General features: G+C 41.2%; 1 protein-coding gene across 1 annotated transcript; it reads right to left on the reverse strand.

The window, feature by feature from the left end:
* Window positions 1–3,738: 3,738 nt before the first annotated feature.
* On the reverse strand, window positions 3,739–25,243 carry LOC128732448 (integrator complex subunit 6). The gene is made up of 3 exons (XM_053825701.1): window positions 25,077–25,243; window positions 7,202–8,103; window positions 3,739–7,133 (listed from the first exon to the last, which is right to left on the reverse strand). Exons 2-3 carry the CDS (start codon window positions 7,808–7,810, stop codon window positions 4,314–4,316), a joined length of 3,429 nt encoding a protein of 1,142 aa, XP_053681676.1. The 5' UTR covers window positions 7,811–8,103; window positions 25,077–25,243; the 3' UTR covers window positions 3,739–4,313.
* Between the last annotated feature and the right edge of the window lie 961 nt (window positions 25,244–26,204).

A 26,204-nucleotide genomic window follows, 5' to 3' on the forward strand; every position in this document is an offset into this window, starting at 1 on the left:
GATAATTTTGAAGTGATTGGCATCTATATCCCTTCTAATGAACTTAGCCTTATATCTGTGTATATAAATCCGAGAATAAGCACACCCGAACTAGAATCAAGATTATCCATACTTTTAAGCGAAACCAAACCACTAACAAACGTAATTATTGGCGGAGATTTCAACGCTCACAATACCACCTGGGGTTGCAGGAACGACAACGGTAAAGGAAAATTGATTTACGAAATGTTAATCCAATCGAATCTCCTAATCTTGAATGACGGAAGCAAAACTTTTATACCCGCCACATTAAATTGTCAACCAAGTGCAATTGATTTGACTCTTTGCACCGTAAATATTTTCAATGATTGCTTTTGGAAGGTATTAGACTATAGCCTAGGCGGTTCTGGTCACATGCTCTTAGAAATACAAATCGACAACATCAAAACAAAAACACAAAGAGTAGTATACAATAAGAAAAAAATTCTTGAAGAGGTAGCAAGTATTCATCCTGAAGATTTCGATTCAATAAACACACTGGAAGAAATAATAAAAATCTCTGTTAAAAATAATGCTGGATTATCTAAGCATAAACCCAAGTACTACTGGAACGAAGAGCTCACACAATTGTATAAGACCAAAAAAGACTGCAGGAAAAATTTCAATCAACTGGCAAACATCGCCAATCTCATTGAAATGAAAAAGGCTGAAGCCAAATTTATACGCAAGAAAAAGGAGTTGATGAAAAATAAACTCGCCGAAATTACTAAACATATAGATCCTACTAACACCAGAGCAAATTGGCAATTGGTTAGAAGATTAAAGTACAACAGCGAGGATAAAAGCAAAAACAATATAATAGCAACCGACAAACAGATCGCTACGAAATTCATGGACGATAATTTCGAAGACTCCTGCAACATACAGCCAATAAGAGTGGTTTCAACCCCCCAAAGTCAACTCCTTACACTGGAAAAATGGAATACCATTGTGTGCAGTAAAAAAGCAAACTCAGCGCCAGGGCCAGACAAGATCACTTACGAAATGTTACGAAATCTCAGTACAACGGTCAAGAAAAAAATAGTCGATGAACTTAACAGCTTCTACAGTGAAGGAAATCTCCCGGAGAGCCTGAAGAAAATCAAAGTCGTTCCAATTCCTAAACCGAATAAGGACCCAAACAATGTCAAATCTTATAGACCAATATCGTGTTTACCCACAATAACTAAAGCGATGAACACAGCTGTTCTCGAAAAGATATGTAAGCACTTGCAAAACCACCAATTCTTACCAGAACTATCCTTTGGTTTCCGTCAAGGAAAATCTACAGAAGATTGTTTAAATTATGCCACTAATCATATTATGCAGGCGAAGCGTGAAAAACAGTTTTGTATCGGAATTTTCTTCGACTTCTCAAATGCTTTTAATACAGTGAATACAACAACCTTAATAACTATATTGCGAGAAATGAATATACCAGATGATATAGTCACATGGATTCATAACTTCTTGAACAACAGAATTCTGTTACTACATACAGAACAAGGAACGCTTCAAAAAACATCTTCGTCAGGACTGCCCCAGGGTGATGTGCTTTCACCGACTCTATTCAATATATATACCTGCCAACTCCACTACACCGATGGTACAGGAAATAGTGTAACAACTATCCAATTCGCCGACGACTTCCTAAAAATTATAAAAGCAAAAACGTTATCAGAAGCTAAATCCAAGGCTCAACAAGCAATTGATTCATTCACAGAATGTAGCACTAAATTGGGGTTAAAGGTAAATACCGACAAAACTAAAGTGATACTATTCCACCACAAAGCAACAGATGTAGGGTTACACATACAGGGTGAGCAAATTGAATGTGTGCGATACCATAAGTATCTTGGTATCTATATGGACCGGAATCTGGGCTTTGGTACCCAGGTTAGAGAACTCAGAGACAATGTAAAACACCGACAAAATATGCTCAAAATAATTAGCAGCATAAAAAAAGGTGCCACGCCCAAAGTTATGGTCTTATTTCACAAAGCCTTGTATGGCAACTATCTTGCCTACGCTAGTTCCATCTACGGAAAAACATCAAATACATACAAGCAAACACTAGAAATAACACATAGACAATGTCAGAGAATAGCCACAGGATGCACTAGGACGACACCAATAAACACGTTGGCCGCTCTGGCCAATGAGGAACCTTTGGAATTAAAAAGATATTATCACACAAAAAAGAAAATAATGCGCCACTTCAAGCAAGGTGATCAAATTTGCCACCAACTCCTACAATTAGATTTGGAAAACAAACAGGAAGAAAAAAACTATTCCTATATGGAATGGGTCTATATCGAAAATAGTGTGGAGGTCACCAAAGTTTACGAAAACATACAAATAGAAAACCCAAAGGCCATTGAAATAATAACTCAGATAGAGGACTATCCAATAAACAAGAAAAAAATGAATACCATAGTTATGAGGAATATATGCAATGCATATATAAACACTAAATTTCAGCTTTGGAGAAAAGTATATACAGATGCTTCCAGGTCTGAAGCAGGATGTGGAATCGGCATCTACGAGGAAGAAAACAATGTCAGCGTTAGTATCAGGCTCGAGCAAGACTCATGCATCATGACTGCAGAACTTTTAGCCATTCGGGAAGCACTTAAAGAAGTAGAACAACTTGAGCCAGAAAAAACTGTAATTCTAACGGATTCACTAGCAGCCTGCAAGTTACTAAAGTCGCACCATTCAAATAAGAGATGGGATAGATTAACCGGTGAAATATGTAACTACCTACAATCAACAGGTACGGTTCTTCAATGGATTCCGGGTCACGTAGGCTTGAGCGGAAACGAAAAAGCAGATTCTCTTGCAAAGAACGGAGTAAATAGCTTAGCCATGATTTCAAATAAACTATTATGGCAAGACATGATACGACTGCTTAAGCAACAACTATATTCGGCCACAGATTTGTGGTACAATAAATATACACGAGAAAACAACAAGGGAACAAAATTCCATCAACTGTTTGAGCACTTTCCTATAAAACCTTGGTTTTGGTTCACAAGCTTCAACGGAGAAGAAACCAGGAAACTCAACAGAATTGTAGCAGGACACGATTACTCACACTACTGGCTCTCTAAAATGCAAATAGAAAACTTTGAAGAATGCGAACTTTGTGGCGAAAAAAATACTACAGAACATGCACTATTACGTTGTATTAAATATACACATGTCAGAAACCACTTCGATTGGGGAAATTTTAAAAACATATCGGAATTACTAAAGAACAACACGAGCGAATTACACATCGGCAAGCTGAAGGAAATTCTTCAATTTCTGGATATGGGACATATCGTTGTTTAACGACTAGACGTCACTAAAACGCTACGGTCACTGGCGAATATGAGGCATCGCTCCTCGGGCCATCACCACTCAAACCCAAAAAAAAAAAAAAAATGCCAAGACATCGCTATTTGGATCTCTTGAGATCGGCTACTTTTTTTCTTTCAAGAAAACTGCAACACAAATGAGACATTCTCAGAAACGTTACCTTGCCATTAACAAGAATTATTACTAAGTTACTGCGAGCGATACTTAGAAATTTCGATGGCTCACCAAGCAAGTCTTTTGTCTGTAAAAAACCGACTGCTTTGCAAAATCGGCAGTACTCGAATATCGCTTGCACAGACTTCATTTTTTTCAACCTGGTTTATAACTAGGTGAACAAGTTGTGTTCATAATCTGTAACCTAGTAAACGATTCGTTTGTGCGGAACCCTACCTAACAAAACACTCCCGTCTTGATACTTACAATATAGCAATTTATTTAACATTTATCTATTTACACGATTCCTCTTAGTATCCTTACCGCTAGGTGTTTTTTGTATTGTTTCAATTTGATTTTAATCCTTCATTATTTGTTTTACTCGTGCGCTCGACCGCGGGTACCTTTAGTTGCTAACAATTGCGCTCTAAGACACAGAGCCGAACCGTTTCGATTCGAACGGTAATTCAACATTACCTGCGCGCCCTCAATTGCCCTGCCATTCACGACTTCTACTATTAAGCTAACTGGGTATCCTTTCCGTTCTAATAAATTTTGTTCTCAGTCCTTTCGTTTAACTACGCTTTGAACAACAATAAATGTGGGTTTCGACACGGATGTAGTAGGAGGGATGAAAGGAACAACTAGGTAAATAAAATATAAAGCAAATAACTTTAAAGAATATACAATTTCACTTAACCACGACTCGTCGTGAAGGGGATGTAGGAAATTGGTTAGGATGAGGAAGAAGAGCAACAGGGACACGGAAACGGACATTCTCATATCCTACTGCTACTACTGCTCTGATGATTCGAATGTTTATGATGCTGCTGCTGATGGTGTTTGTTGGGAGGGTGTGACTGATGGGTAAAGTGTGAGCTTTTACTGCTTCCGGGACCGCTTTGACTACTACTGGAACTAATGCTACTACTGCTACTGCTGCTGCTGCTAGTGTTGAAAGAAGACCCGGCCAATTGTTGCTGCCGAGAACTAAATCGAGTTGCTTGGTGATTCGAGTGTGAAGATGATGTAGGTAGGTTGTTAAAGCAATTTGCTTTGGCCAGATGTTGCTGTTTTAAAAGTAGCTTCTGTTCGGCTTGATCCGCAGCAAGCTGATTTTCCCACCATTCCTGGATACTATTGGCCATATTTTTCCGCCGAAATCGTAATGCTTCCTTAACACACATTTCGATGAAAGCCTTCCGAATCGGCAAGTCCCCTTTGATCAGGGGCAGATGCTCTAGAAGAAGCGAGTAGTTTCGCCCTGGCCGTCGAATGTCTTTAAAAATTATCGAACGGGTTTCATAGTTTTCTTCACGAATCCGTTGCCGCTCCTGTTCAGTTAGCGGTTGGGCAGGCTTAGGACTACTGACTTGGGATATCGATTTGGATGGTACGGACGAGATGTGGTCCCCACCATTTAGTAGAATGCGCTCGTTTGCAGCGGTGCTTTCAGGCAACTTTACAGGAGCAGCTTCCGTTTTAGTGGGTTTAGTGGGTTTCAATGGTTTGATAGGCTCGGGTTCAGGTGGGGGTTCCTCCGGTGTGGCATAACTGTTGCCCCCATTGTGGCAGGTTTTCAATATGTTCGATATTTCCAGCACATCCTTCATATCGTTCGGGCTGGGAGTTAATGAACCGATGTTCGTACTAGAACTGCCACTGTTGCTACTGCTTGGCATTGTGCTAGAGCTTGGTGTTGGCGTACCAAACGAATTCATAACAGGAACCGTCGTCATTGGTGTCGGCGTGGTCATCGTCGTCGTTGCCGTCGTTAAGTGCGTGGGATAGTGGTGAGGTGGATGAGAGGGATGAAAATGATGAACATAGTGGGACTGATAAGGCATACTGAGCGGCGAAGGTTGTGCATAATCCGAAAGCAAAGCAGGGATGCTTGCAGAATCCGTTGGAGGAGGCGGTCCAGCACCAATACTTCCGCCTTCATCCGGACCTTCAATGAACTCGCGTACGTGAGCATTGATTGGGCTTTCCTCGTCCTTGTCATTCGGAAACTCAAAGTCCACCACTAAGCGTCCATCTTGATCGTCATCAAGCTCGGATTCCGAGCCGACACTGCTACCAATGGAAGCAGTATCATCGTCTGACGAGAAATCTGACAGCGAACTGGTATCTGATGTTACACTGGATGACGAACTTAAGCTGCCGGTGTATTTGCGCTTGAAAACATAGTCCTTCCTAATTGGTCCCGCTTTCCGCTTGCGACTCAGTCTTGCGTTTGGATCCGTTCGATTCTTAAGCGCCCCAGCACCTAGTTCCCCTCGCCCACCCTTCATAGGGGCCACGTCGTTTAAATCAGCTTCGTCCACCATCACCATGTTTTTGTCCTTCTTGTAAGGATTACCAAACATGTGCTGCCTCACGTTGGTAGGTTCCAATTCTCTTAACGGTGTTTCTTTGTTCTTCAGATATTCCTGATAGTTGCCCATATCGGAAATCGGTAGACAATGCCCACTATCCTTGGTATACATCGTAATCCCACTTGTTGGGATTCGGAAGAAATTTTCCCGCATCCTAGCAATCTCGTCAATCAGGTCCCGCCTAGGTATATCGAACGGATTGCGATAATTTTTCGTCGCCGCAGGTCGCATCACAGTCGGTACGACAATTGTGTAATTGTCAAAACTGGCGATGTCAGCGTGCACTTTATTGAAAGCATCCTTCAGCATCGGATGCGACACCAGGTCACGCCTCAGTTGCATTCCTGGATTGAGCTTTACCGTCTCCAACTGATGATAAGCTGGTTTTGGTTGCTTAAGCTGTTTAAACACTCGCAGGCACAGGTTCTCCTGATCCTGTTTGGCTGTGTTTTTCATTTGTTTTAGATAGTTTGCCACTGCGGGACTTAGATAACTATCCAAATTTTCCGGAAGAATGTACTGCACCAACTGGTACGGCACGTTTGGAGTGGTAGCCAATGCACGCCTCAAAAATGGACAGTAGTACTGTGGAATCGACTTCACGTAATTGCCAAACTTGTAAATCCAGTCGTTCGGCGGATTCAAATTATATTTGTGAAATAAATCGTTAATTAACGGTAGAAATGTCTGATAGTTGTACGGTAGCACGTACAAGTTAACCACTGTCATCGTACTACTCGGTTTCAGGAAACCGAAAGGCATCTCTATCCCATGCATCCCGCTTGAAACAATCAAGGGCCATACCTTGTTAGTTTCCTTCTTTGACAGAATCTGTAGCGTCAGCGGGCTCGGTTCTAGTTCGTACTTATCTATGGGAAAATTTCGCAACATTACCGGCTCATCACAGCATGGAGTAATGATTTTTATCTTCGGATGAGCATCTCTTGGCGGCAGACTGCTCGATTTTGGATCTGGCCAGTACGGTTCCGGAATGGGCCAGAACCCAACCGGAAATGTCTTCTGTTGGGGGAATTTTTGCACATAAATCATACGCTTGATAGACTGGAACTGCAAATCCGCTCCACCATTCTCGCCGTTATTTGTCATAAGCAGTTGGTCGAAGTGAATCACGACACCCGGCTGTACTTTTTGCACTAGACTCTCAATGCACTGATTCAGCACATACTGAGATCGAATTTTATATGATCGACCCCCGGTCACCTAGAAAGAAGAATTAATACTGTCACCTACGCATGTCTAATGCCGACTAACCAAGCACAAGGACCTACCTCACACATCTTTTCGATCATAGAATCATCATGCGGTACCTTTCCGTCTACTCGCTCATCTGCCCGGTTCCCACTCATACGCAATACTAGCGAGAAAAGCCGCTGGTCCCATCGGAACGGCTCCTTTGTCAACTTGGTCCCAGGAATCTGCGCGTGCAGAGGCAGTATAATCTCCTGATGTACACCGTTGCGAAACGAATACTTTCCGCCGTCAGTGAGAACGATAATAACCGAAGGCTCTAAATAGAATGGACACCGACCCTGTCCATATGTGTCGATACCGCTCTGCATTCGGTTTAGATTGAGCAGATCGAAGGCATTTTTAAGCGCTTCGCCCATCGATGTGAGTCCATTGCTCTGCAAATTCTTCAGCTCATTCATGAAAGTGGCATGGTTTTCCTTCCAACCGGCTTTCACGTTGTTCGGTGGATCTTCAAACGTTAGCAGCATGTACCGATCACCCATACAATCCTGCGATCGCTGGCGATACTTAAGAAATGTCTCAACCGCTCCTTTTGCAATGTCTAAGTAGCTCTTCTGGACGCCGTTAACATGTGCCTTCTGGCACATAGACGCGGATGTGTCCACCAAGAACAGGATAATCGTCATTTCTGCTTCGCTATACCGACGTTATTACGCTCTGCGGTCCGCGAAATCTCCGATGAGCTAAACGTTTTTTTCTCTTAGTAATACAAGGCACACAGTGCGGGTGCAAAATCATTCCCCAATAGGCGCTGCGTCTCCGTTGCCGTCAGTGCTAGTATCACCGCCGGAAGCGGGCATGGGAATGAGCCAGACGAGCCAAGCAACACTCGAAATGATGCTTTCTAGTGCAGTGGGGTAGGTGGGCAGTTATTTAACCTTTTTTTATTATCGTTCTTTCGTTTTTTTTTTTTGAGGACCTGCAAAAAAGAGGAAAAGTAGAAGATGCTCTTAGAAATGACTCAACTGTAATTGACGCTACGACCGTTGGGGTGAGACGAAGCGGGAACGTAGATAATTTACAATTCAAGGACTGTGGTATTTCCTTTGACACAATTTGGTGTTTCCTTACGCTTAATGGTGAATAATCGTTCAGTTGGCAACGCTATTCCAATTATCGCATGGATAAAATTTTAATTGGATCAAAATACAGCAATGGAAAAAGTAGCCTAGGGCTTGGAAACCAATTCAAATTAAAGTTTTCCTTGGTCCACGTATTAGTAATTGTGAAAACATAGGTAAAACGAATTTAGATATCGATAGACATAAAAACATTCTAATCGAAAGGGAAATTTTCCTTTTTTTTTCCTTTTTTTCGGGTTATCCAACTGGTCGCTTAATAGCGTATAAAACTCTGCGCTGGGCCCTTTTGTGATGTCAACAAAGTGTCAGGGAGACCTCAAACATCAGTTCTACCTGACGAGACAGGCACTGTCGCCCACTAAAACACAGGTAGAGCCCCAAGCATAGCCGTCACGCCTATACCCGCAGGCGGAGGCGTTTCGGCCCTGCGCGGACTCCACGAACTGACTCTAAGATCTCTCTGCCAAAGGCCGGAAAGTCATATTTTAAATACAATGATGAAGATGATAATGATGATGATGACGATGATGATGATAATGATGATGATGAGAAGAAAAATAATAGATCGAATTTGTAAATGTGCTCTGGACTTTTTGTACCACTCGAGTTGCAATATGTGGTATAGTGAAGAAGTGGAGGAATCGTCAGCCCCGCCTGACACCGGTCTTCAACCACGCGCCCGCTTTCAGTTTTCCAACACAAACAACCACAAATGAACCAATAGGTAAGACAAATTTCGGAGCATTAGGGGTTATCAACTTATCAGGGCAAATTAAATCTTTCATCCCCTTAGCATACACAGTGTATTCCCACGATACAAAGTAAATTGAGCGCAGCACAAGCTGGACGTTCGCGGTAGTCGACAGAAGCTACAAAATATAGAGACTCGCTCGCCTTCCAACCCTCGAGACCAAAGTGCTGTAAAGCTCTGGGCTTAAGCGTCTCTTTAAGACTCGACCCCTTCCCATCGACAGAGCCCGCGGGCGGCCATCAGAGCTCAGGACAGCCACGGGGCCAGTGCAAAAATCCTACTCTATCTAGCAGCACCGCCTAGCCGAAACTCGAACACGCGACACGAATTGACCTAATTTTCCCATCTGCTACCTAAGAAGTGCTATTACCCGTAATTATTACAGAGTGGTTCTTCGGCATCCAATCGGATCTGGTATCCCGCTTACATCCCCTTACTAACCCTAAGCCCCCGACCAACTCAATCAATCCGACATTTTTCGGAGATATTTGTGACAGTTGTGATAAATAGGGATGAATCCCAGAAAACTTAATCTATTGTCAGAGATCCCCATACTGGCCTTATTCTTAAACGGAATAAAAGCACTTTCTGAACAACGCAACAATCACATTTGGTAAATTTTTACCCCGAGTCCCACTTGAAATCACAAAAGTATTTTGATATATACCCACATTCAGAAGTAAACGTGACCGCTGTTCATTTACTGATTAGTCAAAAAGCCCTACACCACGACAAGGTTCAGTTTTATCGTAGGGGAATTTAGATATCGATAGACATAAAAACATTCTAATCGAAAGGGAAATTTTCATACAAAATCTGCTACTTTCGAGAGAACTTTGAGCGAAATTCTCCTGCTTTAGAAAAGTTACCAGTGAACAATATTTTTTTTTATAATGGTAGTTTTCGACAAAGGGGATGGAATAAAAAGTACATGTAATGAAACACAGGTATTGAAAGCTCTGAAGAGCAACACTGTCCTATGTTACATTATGTCATTTTTTATGTTTTGTTTTCTAACGTTGATAATTCGGCATGTATTTTTGAAATATGAATTGGCAACATGGTGTTTATATTAGAAAAATTCGAAAAAAAATTGAAGACAATTTGTCCCACTGAAGAAAATGGACGCATATTTGTCTCACTGCATCTACCAATAAAATGTTTTCAAGCTCCATACAAAATTGATAAAAGTTTTTTAACATTTTCTCAGAGAGGGATAAATAATAATATCAACACTAAATAAATTTAGAAAAATCAATTTTTCAATATTAAGTGCGATTTTCTCATTTTGGGACAGATATCCTTCCAGTGGTAATATATTACTAAAATGAAAGCAAATGACGCTAGGAAGAAAGTGCCACTTTTCGCCCCTTTAGACCACTGTGCTGTGCGATGTGACCAGTCGACTTTCGCTGGGTGGACACGATGGCAATCTCTCCCCGGTGTGACTGCAGCTGCAGCTCGAGGTCCATGCATCTGCGCCACTCTCCACTTTCCGTTCGTACTCCGCACAAAATAATCCGCAACACCTTTCGTTCGAATACAGCAAATGCTTTCTTTCGTAGACATTGTTTATTTGTTTATTTGTTTAATTAAAATTCAACTAACAAAAATGTCTTATTGAATATTCTAAGTCATGTTCATAAAAATCTTATACTGTTTAATTTTTGTACAAACTTATACGACGGTTCGTTGAACTCAAAAAGGTTTTCAACAGCGGAGAAAGTTCGAATGCAGGCCGTTATTGGTTCGTAAGATCCAAAGGTTGTCCGGTGGAATCGCGGCTGCAGTAATCCGGTCGATCGAAATGAGCGTTGCGACGCACGAATGTTTAAGGCAGACAGGATTGTCGGTGAATCGATCTCGCCATTTAATATCTTCGCCACACACACTGCTTGCTGAACTTTCCTGCGATGCTCGAGTGTCTGGAGACCCAGGAGACGACATCTATCGGGGTACGGCGGTAGATTTGCTGGATCACGCCAAGGTAAACCTCTCAACGCAAGCCTCACAAAACGTTTTTGAACTCGTTCGATGCGTAGATTCCATGCCAGCTGGTAAGGGCACCATACCAAGCAAGCATTTTCAATGAGTGGACGTACTAATGAGCAATATAGTGCCTTCAGACAGTGTGGATCATTGAAATCACGAGCGACTTTAGCGATGAAACCTAGTTGTCGAGAAGCTTTTGCTATTGCAGTGGTGCGATGCAAGTTAAAGGTGAGTTTGGCGTCAAGCAGTACCCCCAGGTCGGTAACTTCATCAACTCTAGTGAGTACATGTTCCTTTATTTGATAGTTGTAGACGATTGGACTGGCAATGCGGTGGAAAGTCATTACTTGACATTTCGGGATGCTGATCACAAGCCAGTTTTTCCTGCACCAATCTACAAACAAATCTAAAAGCCCCTGCAGCCGGACACAGTCATCTATAGAACGAATCACCGAATATAATTTCAGATCATCTGCATACATCAGTTTACATCCCACTCCAAGCTGCGTCGCAATATCGTTGAAAAATTACACAAACAGGAGAGGTTGTAGTCTCAAATCCGTAGAGGACTAGCGGTCTGATTAGCACTTTGTACATTGCCAGCTTCGTGCCACGGCGCATGCTTCCTGAACAAAACGTTTTCTAGAAAGCAAAGCAGGCCTAATTTTCAGCTTAAATGCGTCCGGCGACCGAAGATCCCAAATATATGAACCCATCCCAACTACTTAGAGCGATTTTGAGCAGCTTCCCGGACCTCGAGATGTCGCCAGCAAGTTTATGTATGTTTGAGCTGATAAATTTGCTAAGACAGTCCTAAGCTAGCAAAGGTTTTGCAGCTTAGGTATAAAATATCTGAAACGCAATCTGCAATATATCAAAGCACACAAGGGCCTTGTATGTTTTAAGGCACTTAAATGGCTGAAAAAGACCGCAACCCACCTAATTATTTCCAATTTCGTCCAATCGAGTTGGGCAATTGTTAAACGGATGCAGCAGCGATGCAGATTTTTTATGCTTCTCTAACGTCAGATCACAGTGGAGCGAGATTTGGTGGAAAAGGCACGGTGTCCAATTGGAATTGAAATTGGAAAGTGGCAGCCTACCGAATGAATTGGAAACAGTTTTTCATCAGGCTACGTCTTTGGAAATAAAAGTCAAATCAAACCCAAGCTAGAGTTGACTTTGTGCGTCCTGATATTAACTGAAACATTGAAACCACGAGTTTAGTGTTGTAATCCAATGACAAATATTTTACCTCTTTAAAGCCAGTTGGATAATGCCGGTCGCGAACTTATCCTTTTTTATGTTTTAAAGCCTTACGTTATAAATTTGAAGCCCAATGGAAACATCGGTCCAGCTGAATGTTAAAGGCAAAGTTAAATGACGTGTACAGGACAATCGGTGCTAGTGTAACGATCCTACTGACTCTAACAATACTACCCAGCCGAAATTCGAACATACGACAGCTGAGCTATTAGACCAGTATCGTACCTCGAAGCTAACCGGGTCACTGCATATTAGTGCTTGTAAAATTTTAATAAATTCGCTTCTAGGGCCATTATACGCCAACGCTTCTACCTTCCATGGACGACGCAGAATTGCCGATTCGTTGACGACCGTATTCTCCCGCGAGCTACTAGACCGAAGACAGCCTGTGATCTACCAAAATGTAGGCGGTATGAATTTTCGCGTCACTGACTATCGTATAACCGTTTCCGATCTAAGCTATGATATCATCGTCCTAACTGGGACCTGGCTCGATGCACATACATTTTCTAGGCAAGTTTTCGGCTCTGTGGAAGACAACTACACTAGCGATCTTGACACCATCACCGCTGCTGTTTTGTACGATTTTTTCAGAGCACATCATTGCAACATCGCAGCCTTTCATCAATGGTTTGGGATAACATCATTGACGATCACGACGCCAATACAGCCGCGCAAACTATTTCAAATGTTTTAGTAAGTCGTTCCGGATCACGTGCTCCCCAAACGAGTGAAAAAGGGCAGCTCTACGAAAGTTTTCCAGACACCGTACGCTCTCACTACAGCATCACTACGTTAGAGTAAATCACGAGTTTAAGCGGGTCACTCGTGGATTCAGAGGAAACTCAGGTCGCACCCCAAAGCTTTTTGAAAGTTTGTGAACGAACAACGCAAGGAATGCGGGCTGCCCTCCCCTATGATCTATTGCGATGAAACTGCCTCTAATTTTACAGACTGCCTCTAATTTTACAGACATATATTCGCTTATACACAGCTTATTCGCTGAAAAGTTTGTTGGTGTTTTGTCATGAAAGCTTAACCAGCAACGAAGTCGACTGCGCCGCAACGAGCGTCCCATCGTACGGTCAAGCACTGAATGATCTGGGTCTAAACACCGAGATGATCTCCATTGCCGCTACGCAACTGAAGTCCTCGTTCATTCCCGGGCCAGATGGAATTCCGTCCGCTTCCTGAAGAAGCACATCTGATATTTGATTAGACCACCACAGCTCGTATTCCAAAAGTGCATCTCCACTGGTATCTTTCCGTTTTACTGGAAATCTGCTCGTATGTTTCCTGTGCACAAAGGGGCAACAAGCGAGATGTGGAAAATTACCGAGGAATTACATCGTTGAGTGCCATCTCAAAATTGTTCCACTTTTTTCACATTGCAAGCAATATTTGAACACGGATCAGCATATACATATTCCTCCCTGGTCGATCCACTAGTACTAATTTTCCGTGGTTTACTACACACATCGTCAACATGTCTGCGATACACTCGAGTCTTTTTTTACACGGTTTGTTTTTTTCGATTATTCAAGAACGGTGCAATTTAGGGACCATTTACAAAATACGTGAGGAATGTCGGGCCTCTCCCTAACGTATTGAGAAATAAATGAATGGTCCCTAAATAGCCCCGTTCTCAATATTCGAAAAAACAAACCGTGTAAAAAAAGTACTTGAGTGTAACGCAAACCGACGTCATACATACCGTTCTGTCAGCCGCCTTTGATAAGCTGAGTCAGGTAATCGCAATCGCTAAGCTCGAAAGGCTTGGGATAAGCGGAACTCTCCTGTGACGGTTCCGTTCTTATCTAACAGATCGTCAGCTGATGGTTGCCATCGGTAGATCCAGCACATTCTGTGCCACTCTGGGTATTCCGCAAGGCAGTCATCTCGGACCGCTCATATTCCTGCTCTATTTCAACGACGTGAACCTCGTGCTTAAAGGACAAAGGTCATATGCCGATGATGTAAAAATATTCTCCCGTATCCCACTGAAGATTGCCTCGCTCTCCAACGCCAGCTGGGTGCTTTCGCTTTTATTGGTGTATTTTAAACAGAATGGTTGTAAATCTCTCAAAGTGCTCTGTAATATCCTTTTCACGTAAAAAACATGCTGTTATTTTCAACTTCACGCTGCTATCCAGCATGTCGATAATATCAAAGACCTAGGTGTAATCTTCGATACAAAGCTACCATTCAGACAGCATGTATCTTATATAGTCAACAAGTGCTCTAGGACCCTAGTCCTCTAGGACCCTGGGATTCATTTTTAGAATCGCCAAAGTTTCACACACGTCTACTGCTTAAGACCATTATACTGGTCTGATTTAATACCGACCATTTATCGCGCCAAACTGTACGTGAGCAATTAATTCAATTACTTCTTCAGCCGATCGAATTAATTTATTTATCCGTTTTTATTCATATTTATGTGCATTTATTACTATTTATACACTTAACCACTAGTTTTAAGAAGTTAAATGGGACCATGTAAGTCTGTTGATGTAATAAATAAAAGAAAGAAAGAAAGAAAATTGTAGTGGGATTTCGAATTTGGCATGGTTCGATTTTGGCAACAAAAGAATCCGTTTTTGGCAACACAAAATATTTTACTTCCAAAAATATGCTTAAATATCAGTCAGTTTCCGCAGACATACTTTAAATGACGAACAAATATTGCCCTAAGTGTGTTCATGAAAAAAAACTTGCGATTTCGAACAATATTTTATTGCCGTAGGACTACGTCTTATCGCAGGTCGCCAAAAACTGACTAACACCGCACGGATAGCTTTTGGCGAATTTTGTAAACATAAAAAGGTTGCAATCGTTGATTAATAACATTTTGTCAATTTCTAACGCACTTATATTCAATTTTTGCATATCAAAAAAGGGTCTCGATTTTGGCACGGTTTCGATTTTGGCAACATAGGCGATACGCCTTTGTTGCCAAATTCGAAATCCAACTGTATACCAAATGGATCTAATTATTTCAAGTTTCGACCGTTTTTCAAAGATAAACGAATTATGTCAGTAAAATTAATCAACATTAGCAAAACTATTTTTAAAGTTTATCCATTTCGTTCGGGAAGCATAATTGCAGCAGTGCAGCCCATAATGACTAAAGGAAGTGTGATTGGAACCGGGTAATTTTGCTGTTGCTGGGCCTAATTAAATGAAACATTGCACCGAAAACGCAGCCCTCAATTTAAATTTAAAAAAAAATTGAAGTTCTATAAATTCTAATGAACTTATAACATATTGAAATACAGTCCAATAAAATTCTCTCATATCCTGAATTTTTTTAATTTAATTTTTTAAGAATTTTATTGAGCACAGACGAATAAAGGGTAATCTAAATAACCTTTTCATTTAATGCAACAGGATTTCAATCTTGCCTCGCCATTGCATCCAGTTGAACAAAACATGCGTTTAACAGCTCAATTATCATGGCTACGATAACTTAAGCGCTAGCTAACTACGCTCAGATGTGCGTTTTTCTACCCTACTCTACCGAGGGAGCATGAAATTAGTAAATATCGACCCTAGCGGCTACAAACTACAACTGAGGTAGAGCAACAATCAATTTCCAGGTAGGAAGCCAGCGCAATTGTGTTAGCAACAAACTGAATACTTTTTCAAACTCGACTCCCAACCAGCTCAATCACCGCAAAACTTTGCACGTTTCAACGTCGGTTTAAATCAAACAAACATAAACGCCTTTGTCCCAGTAGTGGGGAGACAATGAAGAGAGTTACAGAAACTAGAAGCCTCAGTGCTGTTACCAAAAACCTAAAGAAACTAGAATAAAAGAAATGACACATAACTCATTAACAGGCCGTCGAAACCTAGAGTTCATGTCCATAATCAACGTAAACTTCTGAATCTTTTACTCAAAAACTTGCGGAGTATCAGTCGACGAACGCGGGGGGGGGGGGGAAATATTGACTGCTAGCAAACGGCTACAAATCACATCGTATTATCACGAAATCGATCCGTGCTGCCTATGGAAAGCATCAGGCAATCATATTTGCAACATACAGTTCGTAAAATTGCGCTCGAAATATAAAACATTGTTAGATTTTTTCGAGCAACATTGGACAGAGTCAGGCACAACAACCAGCGATGAGCAAATTAGGTTTAATAATGACAGGTGGTGACTGACTTCCAATGTCATTTCTTTTAATAGTTTCTTTACAAAAACCAAAGCATAATGGTATTGCTGCATAAAAGGCATTAATGCCGTTTTGGTTCCACAACCAACGGAATAACGCTTGACGCCTCTATAACCACCGAGAGTGCATATTTTAAATGTCCGCGTGTTTAGTGCTAAACAACGATCGGCTGGTTCTTTATCATCAACAATGAATCTTTTTTTTTACTACATAGGCTTAAGGCCCAGACACAATGCCTACGGATTTTACTACGTTGCGGCAGTTCGACAGCTTTTCCATGGATTTTCTGTCAAATTTCCGCAACGTAGTAAAATCCGTATGCATTGTGTCTGGGCCTTTACGGTTTGGCCCCACCAGCATGCATCAGGTCATTGCTTTGTGCATGTTTTCGTGGCCCATTGATCTTATCTATTTATACGAGTGTGCGCTTATTCGCTCTCGTGGGATACCGATGCGTGAGCCACCCTCCCCGATGTTGATAAGCTCATCGGACGTGATCAGCCTGCGACATTTCCTTTGCGGTTTATACACAAATACAACACGCACGCCAAACGGTGGCCCAATTCAATTATATAAGACAACAAGGCAATTAACATTGATTTCACTATAAAACGTATAAAATGCTCTCGCAAACTTTGCTGTGCGTCCAGCCGAAAACCAGCGAAAAGGAAAAACGGCAACCCTGAGCAAACTGACTGATGATATTGACAAACGAAGCTGTTCGGTCGAGCAGTTGCTCACCTTTAATCACATGCCGTATACAATACTGTTATTCTAAATAAAATACATACATTACATATATTCCCCAAGTTTTTAACTAGAATTTCCTTACCAAAAAAAACATGAAACATAAGATGGCAAAATTTTAACACAACCAGGGTTACCTGTACGTTTCGTTTCAGATTTCTTTACACTTCGCTACCAAGAGTTTGTCGCGAAATTGTCTAAAACACGATGCAACGTCATTAGGTAAATGCAATCGACGACGACGATGAAGAGCGAGCAGGCAGCCCAGCTGAACTCGCTGGTTGGTGGTTGCATCGTCCTGCTGCTGCTATTATCGTTCTTTCTCTCTAAATCTCAGTGGGTATATTACCATTACCTATTGCTGCCATACGCGCACTTGTACAATACTATAGTGATTCATTGCATTTCGCATTTTCGAGCGATCGCGACTAGCAAGCAAATTCACACGCATCTGGTCGTACACAGAGCGTTCGGCTGTTCAGTGCTTCACGCCACGAAGCAAGGACAACCGCATGCGTGGTTCGGATCGGAAGGGAATGAGTGGTACAGGTTGTTGGTATTCATTGAAAGCAACAGTTGCTTACTATAACGTAAAACAGTACGTCACCCCCGCCGGAATCGCTTCCAGCCTACCACACGGGAAGGGTCGAGCATGCACCCTTCCGTATGTAATTAAATTCAGCGAGTTCTATGATTTGAGACATGTTAGATTTGAAGTTACTCACAACGTTGAACGGTAATACACTCAAGTCGTTTTTTACACGGTTTATTTTTACGAATTTTAAATTAACACGTTTTTTACATATTATAAAATTAACACGATTCCTTGAAACGATTTTTGATTTCGAGCGGTTTTCCGACGATTTTTGAATTATAGTCTCTTCAGTGATTTTTGGTTTACCGCCATTTTTCATGCCGATTTTTAAATTAACACGGTTTTTATGATGATTTTTGAATTAACAGCATTTTTACGACGATTTTTGAATTTACGCGGATTTTTTACAAGGTTTTTACGCGCCACGTGAAAGCAACCCGAAAAAAATGTCATTTTTATGGTAGAATCTCTGAAAACCATGAAAGTTATGGTCCACAACAATAAGTTCGATAGTTTGGTTATCTTTTCGCACGATAAATTTTATTGTTTTTACAGTACCTTGTATCCTACTGTTACCATAATTTTTATCATCGTGTTATGGTTATTTTTATCCAGGAAAGCCTTGGATATAACACCCTTCTTACATTAGACATTACCCTTCTTTATCGACAGATTTCGTAGCCGGTTATTAAAGGAGGAATTTAAACTACTTTGTCCATTGAATTGAACTTTTGTAGTATATCCCTATTTGCTGCGCCTACGTGTCAGGCAAACCAAATACCATTATACAAGTAATTGGCCATTTGCCGCGACGCGTTCTCAGTCAGGTATGAGACGGTTTATGAAACCAATAACCTTCCCGGGGTTAGCAGACCAAATCTCACCGGGAGATAAACAACCGTTGTCGAGAAATTTAATTCTACTTGTATATTACGCACCACAACTGCATGACAGATGTTCCGAAGTTTCACTTTCAAAATTGCAAGCGACAAATATCATTACCAACCTGATCAACGATTATAAAATGATATCTACTCGGACAGTGCCCAGTTACTAGGCCAGTGTATGTACAAAGAGCTCTCTTATTGAGCTCTATGAACTTTTTAGTGATGTTTGCATTTGGTTTGATTAATCTTTTTGACTGGTTACATCCTCTGTCTGCCATCCAATTGGCGGTCACTTTTTGTTCTTCCCAGCGTCTAAACTCCAAGCAAGCTTTGATTCAGTAGTAGCCTCCTTTGTTTTTGGCCACCACACTAACGAAGCATACGTAACTTTCGGTCGTATAATAGACGTATAGGTGCACATTATCATTCCCTTCCGATGGTTTTTGAACATTATCACAATACACTGACTACCTTGTTTATCGCTACGTCGAGATGTGCATGTGTTTACCAATTTTTTTTCTTTTCCCTCAAGCTTAAGTTAAGTTTCCACCTTTTAGTGAAAGGGACAACTACGATCTTTGTCGGATTAATGCTTAAACCCTCCTTTTTACACCAAGTTTGGGCAAGCCTTAGAGCCTGTTACATTCTTTTCGAAACTATAGTACAGTTGGATTTCGAATTTGGCAACAAATGCGTATCGCCTATGTTGCCAAAATCGAAACCGTGCCAAAATCGAGACCCTTTTTTTATATGAAAAAATTAAATGTAAGTGCGTTGTAAATGTTATTAATCAACGATTGCAACCTTTTTATGTTTGCAAAATCCGCCAAGAGCTATTCGTGCGGTGCAAGTAAGTTTTTGGCGATCTGCGGTAAGACGGCAATAAAAATATTATTGTGCGAAACTGCAATTTTTTTTCGTGAACACACTTAGGGCAATATTTTTTCGTCATTTAAAGTATGTATGCGGAAACTGACTGATGTTTAAGCATATTTTTAGAAGTAAAATATTTTATGTTGCCAAAAACGGATACTTTTGTTGCCAAAACCGAGGCATGCCAAAATCGAACCATGCCAGTTTCGAAATCCCACTGTATCGAATTTTCCACTTACCATGATGATAATGTCATCTGCAAAACCGACAACTTCGAAACCTTCAGTTTCTAGGATCCTCAGTAGATCATCTACAACTAAACACCACAAAATTGGTGAAAGAACCGTTCCTTGTGGACCTCCCTTCAACGCCATTAATGTTATAAAGGACCCTCCAAGCTCATAAGTGATTTCTCTTTATGCCAGCATGGTATGAATCCAGTCGACTATGTGCGTGTTATATTTCTTTCGTTTCATAGATGAATGGTAAGTATTGTCGAAAGCTGCTTCAATATCCAGGAAAGAACAAAATGCAATTTCCTTTCCTGAGAGCTTTTTAATTTCACCTACAAGCGTATGAAGTGCTATAACTACTAAATAGATATGCAAACTGATGTTGAATGGAAATGATCCTTCAGAACTTTTTCCATTGTCTTCAATAGAACCGAGAATAGACTGATAGATCTGGAAGATTTGGGATTCGTCTCGTATCTTTTACCAGCTTGCGGTCTGAAGATGATCTTAACTGATCTCCATTTCGATGAAATGTATTTCAATCGTAAACTTGCCATAAAAATCTGCATGAGCGCCGGTACCAGTACTGCTTCAGTTCTGCCCCTGCAGATTTAAAGGGTTGAAATGATCTTACAGCATTTACTACTCTAACTGTTGTAAAGATTTCGCCTGATGCTATATCGTCTACTCTATTAGACTCGGAGAGAATATCAGTAGAGCAACTTTCTACACCAATACCTTCCGAGACTACACACAGTTGAACCCGGAAAATGCGTTTCCATCATCAAGTTTAGAGTATCATCTGGATTTTTAGTAAAAGCTCCGTCTTAGTACTTAAGATTACCTGATTCAGTCGTGAATTTTTGCAAGGGTTTTCTGTAGTCTTGCATCTGTTGGTGTATTATTTATGGTTTCGCATGATTTTGCATTCCAAGATTTTCTTAGATTTCATTATTGACTCAGTGAGAGCTTTTCTGTATTGAGTCTAATTTGACGTACGTTTGGCTAAATTAAACATGTTTCGAGTACTTTTCCTAAGACGTTCCAACTTCAGATTCCACCACGGCACATCCCTGTTAGAGGACGAATGTTTGGTAAGACAACTATTGTGTTGTAAGCATTAAAACTCGTATTAATATTACACTCGTAGACACTCAAGTACTTTTTTTACACGGTTTAGTTTTTTGAGTATTAAGAACGGGGTATCTTAGAGACCATTCATTTATTTCTCAATACATTTGGGAGTAGCTCGACATTCCTCACGTAGATTGTAAATAGTTCCTTAGCTGCACCGTTTTCGAGTAATCGAAAAAAATAAACCGTGTAAAAAAAGACTTGAGTGGACTCGAATCAATAGTACAAGTTGTAAGTGTGTTTTTAAGTGAGGAACATACTGAATTACTGATTCCAGTTTGTTTTCCCAGAACCACGAAATGTTACAGGCGTAGAATCACCTCCACCCTATTCAAACATGATGTGTTTATGATCACATAGTGAAGTTTCATCTGAAACATGCCAATTCCGAATTTTCTCAGAAAGTGCAAAGTAGTAAAGTTGACGTCCAATACTTCTCTGATTACATTTGAAAACGTGGGTGTACTATCCAGATTGCATATATCTATATTGTTAAATGACAGGTATTCAAGAAGATTTTCACCTTTAATATTTATGCCAGTACTGCCCCACACGGTGTGGTGAGCGTTTGCATCACATGCAATGATGAACGACTTATTAACTTCGCGGCAGTATCTAACAAACGACGCGAACTCAGGAGGAGGCACCACAGAAACATCATCAGGGAAATATTCAGAAGCCACTACGACTTCTGTTTTCCCTTTGATGGTTGCTACCTTCACCATATCGCGTTTGATGAATTCTGATTGTAGGATAGCATTTCAGCGTATCACTGACGAGGTCTGCTGTTCTGGGCAAGTTTTGATTCACGTCATAGAACCTATGGCTCTTGAAGTAATGCCATGTCCAATCCCTCCTTATCAAACCTCCCACTTAGGACCGCCGAAGCGTTTCTAGTGTGATAAAGGTCTGCAATCAATTCCATCAGTGTCAATTCCTAGGCGCCGTCGTTAGTTGAAATTGAAGCAACACTCAAATATATGAAGTCTTGCAGAGCACCAGGTAAAGTCTGTATGTCAGCCGAGGTGCTGATAGCTTACCCAGTATTCTCACCGCAAATGCTGCATCAGCTCTTCAGCAATATCTGGGAAACTGCGACATTACAGCTCCACACACTTTTGTCGGGAGGGGTGCGCTGTTGCTTCTGTTGCTCGTCATTTGTATGGGCGCGAGGAAGAAATGCCAGTCTACTTGATGGAATGTTTTTGATATAAGGCATCTTAATAAGTCGCCAAAAAAGGGAACCTATCTAAATGTGGGAACTAGGGCGGCATCACGGTGCTCTATACCAGTCTCAAAGTACTCCGAAAGGTGATCCTTAATCGAATCCAAAAGAAAAACGATGCTACTCTCCGGTGGTAGCAAGCTGGATTCCGTACCGGCCGATCAGATCACGACGCTTAGTATAATATTCGAGTCAATCATCGAAATCCAAGGCTATCTTTTTCTAGTGCTTGTTGATTTCGAAAAAGCATTCTACCGACTAAAGTTCGAAAACGTCTGGGACGCACTTAGGCGTAGAGGAGTTTCTGATAAGCTAGTCTATCTTATCGACACTCAGTATGAGGCAAACTGCTGCACGACGGCCTCCTACCGGATCCATAAGGGTTGCTACAGGAGTGAGACAGGGTAACATACCTTAACCACCACTGATCCTAAATTTACGAAATTTTAATTGAAGCCATTGATAGTAAATCTAACCGACGATTGCCCTGGAACCTTTTGGTCAATGAGCAATTAAATGACCTCGACCTGGCCGACGACACATTCTCTTGCTTTAACAAATGCAATGTGATGTGCAGGGAAAGCTTGATAGCCTCTGCGACAACTCTAAGGCAGCAGGTCTTATAGTCAACGCCGCAAACATCAACTCAGTGGGAGTGAACATCAACAAGCTCTCCAATTTCACAGTAGAGGTTGAAGAGGAGGCAGATTTTCAATACTCTGGTAGCCAAACAACCCTAGGCGGTAGTACCAAGACTGATATAGACGCTGCTGATATAAACAGTGGATCTTGGGAATGTTTGGCGCTCAACTCAGATCACTTTACCGACCCTAACACGAATTTTCAATTTGAACGTGAAATCCGTTCTATTACCTGCGAGATGTGTACACTTGCCTTTCCACTTCGGAACACGATTGTCAATATCACCAGCGTAAGTGGAGGTGGATCTGACATATTTTGAGGATAGTAGCGAACGAAATCTACGGAAAGACACTCAACTGGAACCCGCATGGACAACGCAGAAGAGGCATATCTAGAGGCTATTGGTAGGCTAGTCAACTGTATTCAGATTGATTCGAAACTTTCCTGGCGACAGATCAAGGCCATGGCGGATTACCGTCAACACTTGGGAATTCGAACATTTTGTTCTGCCAAACTAGCGGACATGGACACATAAGTAATTAAGCCAGCAGCAAGCAATCTAAATTTTTTCGTGGTTTTGGTTAGAAATTCCTGGTCTTTTCCTGGTTGAGTTTGCCACTCTGCACGATCAAAAGTGGAATCAAAAGTGTTATGAATTTCATGGACAAACATGTATATTGTATACCATGACATGACGATGTAGTAAAACGTCTTAAATACATTTTCAAGTGTGATTTAAGCTAGGTACTTACACTTTTTCGTGGATATTGCGTAGCTTATGTGCCACATCTCAACGAATACATAAATGACATTTGTAAACAATTCCTCTCTGCCCATGATAGACGAAAGGAAATCTGGTGTAATTTAGTTTAGTTTATTTCAAAAATTTGTAGCGTAAATTACTAAAGCAATAAAGTGTGGATCGTGTTTAGGTGAAAATGGGTCTGCGATCGTGCCTCAATACAGAATTCTCCGATCAGAATGTAACAGTAAATTGTACAATTTCGTACGAATAAAGAATATGGAAGCCCCAGGGAATAAACTCACTCCAATATTTTTCCCCGAGCAGTTTACCAAACCACAATTCAAGATAGAATTAACAAAAGGGCGAATGTCGCAAATGTAAATAAAACGGGTGTTATTTTTTGCTGGACCAGCATAGAAAAATCAACCCTCACTCGGTTTGTTTACGTCAAAGCTTCCCAATTAGCTTGCCTAATATATTTTGAATATTTATTCTGCTGAACGCATTGCGATGCATTTCGGGTAAAAAAACAGAAACGACACAGAGAAGGTATGCAACAGACTATCCTTAACACCTGAACAGTTAACTACCCTTGGTAAATTAACAACAAACCTTTGCATTGATTCATTCGCAATTAGTTGAGCTTACGTATCAATACATAAATGTCCGAAAAATTAGCCAATAGTAACAAAAATTTATAAGCAGCGCAATTTTCAGAGAAAAATACTTAAAACATAGTTAAACCATTGTTTAATCTTGCCAAGGAACTAATTTTAAAAGCACCATAAATAGGTATTTATTTATGATCGATCTGTATTGTCAATTGTATGACACAACCGATAACTATGCGTTGCATTAATTACAAAAATTGAAGCAAAAACTGCTCTACAAAAAATCTTTTACTTCTGATACATATAATATTAATATTTTATTTAAAAATCATAATTCATATTCTAGACGCACTATTGCATATTTTGTAATTATACTGGAAAGCATATTCAATGATTCCGCGAATGACCAATAAGTGAGAATGTTTCAGGCTCATGTAAAACAGAAGGCTAAAATGGTAAACATTGCCATTCCCCCAACATCTACTATCATCTGGTACGTATATCAACCGGAATTGGTACTTATCATAGACCCAAACCAAGATCGGCATCGTATAAGTCATAGTGACTCTAGGAAAATGCACGGCGTGGCGCTGCATTTCTCATTCAATTTACAAGTTGCAAGTGATACGATGCTCACACCGTTCACGTCGATCCGTTTTCTTTCGCTGAACTCGCGATTCATGCTCTAACCAGCGACAGCCGAGCTCGACAGAAAGCGTACAAAACGCTCGTACACGCACCCAGCGTGAGTAAACGAAAGCGCTGTTGGCCAACCGAACCGAACACTCTGACGGATGGCACCGTTGGGGCGAGCGAGATCGCCGATCACATCTCATTTGCGAGATGTATCATCCGTTTCGTCTGCCAGCGGATCCCACTGTCGAGCGATGAGAGTGTGCGAAGGAAAAATTATTTCCATTAGCCTTACCTTGCCTCGAATGCAGCAAATCCGTCCTGGACGATAGTCCGTTCGAGTCCCTCAAGTACCCTGAGTCAATCGAAAACCGTCTTATGACCGTAAAGTACACCTGCAAGCCGCTTTTGAACGAAGAAAATGTCCACCACAGAGTAATCGCAAACAAGACGATACAGACCACCGCTTGTTTTGAACTGTTCTCTTCCACTACTAGTTGACAACTGACAGACGGAGAGGTTCGCAACTCTCACTACGGCTCAAAGTTGGTCGGTTTGCCTTTTTGCACACGCATACCGCCGCCAGCACCTTGTCGTATTTCGACAAATCAACGCAGTTTAAGAATTTGTACGCTTGCTTTTTCGCTCGCTCCCGCGTAGAACAAAGGAGAATAGAAGAGTTTGCCTAATTTACCGTCTCTGTCTCATTCGGTAGAATCGGCAATGTGTGCGTCACTGAATGAAAAATTCAACCATCAATTGACAAAAGGGACTAAGCTAATGTGCAGTAAAGATTTGTATAACGCGGTGGGTGGCGCTGTACGCCCTTGTGTACGCCCATCGATATATCTCAGCTGTCCATTAACCGATAAGGAGGATTTTTGGTACATTGCTAGCATGTGGTATAACCTAGTCAACTATCAAAAATCAGCTTTATTGGTTAATGGACAGCTGAGATATCGCGATGGGCGTACAGCACCACCCACCGCGTTATACAAGTCTAGATAGAATTAACAAAAGGGCTAATGTCGCAAATGTAAACAAACCGGGTGAGAGTTACTTTTTGCTGGACCAGCATAGGGAAATCAACCCTCACTCGGTTTGTTTACGCTTGCGACATTCGCCCTTTTGTTAATTCTATCTTCAAGTCTTTACTGTAGTACCTGTAGTTAGAGTGACTATATACAGAGTGGCGACAATGTCAAAATTGGAATGATAATTATCTGTCAGTGTCATTCCAATCGAGCAGACAACCTATCCAACGCGTATGCAGGAAAGAGAAAGAAAAACCTGGGATAAGCCGCATTGCATACATTTGGGATGACTTGGCGCCACTCTGTATATAGTCACTCTACCTGTAGTTAGTAAAACGTTTTTACCTACACCGATAAAAATAGACACGGCCTTACCAAGGCTGTGAACC

Source organism: Sabethes cyaneus, chromosome 1 (assembly GCF_943734655.1).
Source record: "Sabethes cyaneus chromosome 1, idSabCyanKW18_F2, whole genome shotgun sequence".
Taxonomy (NCBI): domain Eukaryota; kingdom Metazoa; phylum Arthropoda; class Insecta; order Diptera; family Culicidae; genus Sabethes; species Sabethes cyaneus.

Bases quoted from the DNA above. Each gene is read 5' to 3' on its own strand.
- LOC128732448 (XM_053825701.1), bottom strand. From the start codon at position 7,810: ATGACGATTATCCTGTTCTTGGTGGACACATCCGCGTCTATGTGCCAG. The intron at 7,134-7,201 runs GTAGGTCCTTGT...TCTTCTTTCTAG, and splicing joins TGATCGAAAAGATGTGTGAG to GTGACCGGGGGTCGATCATA.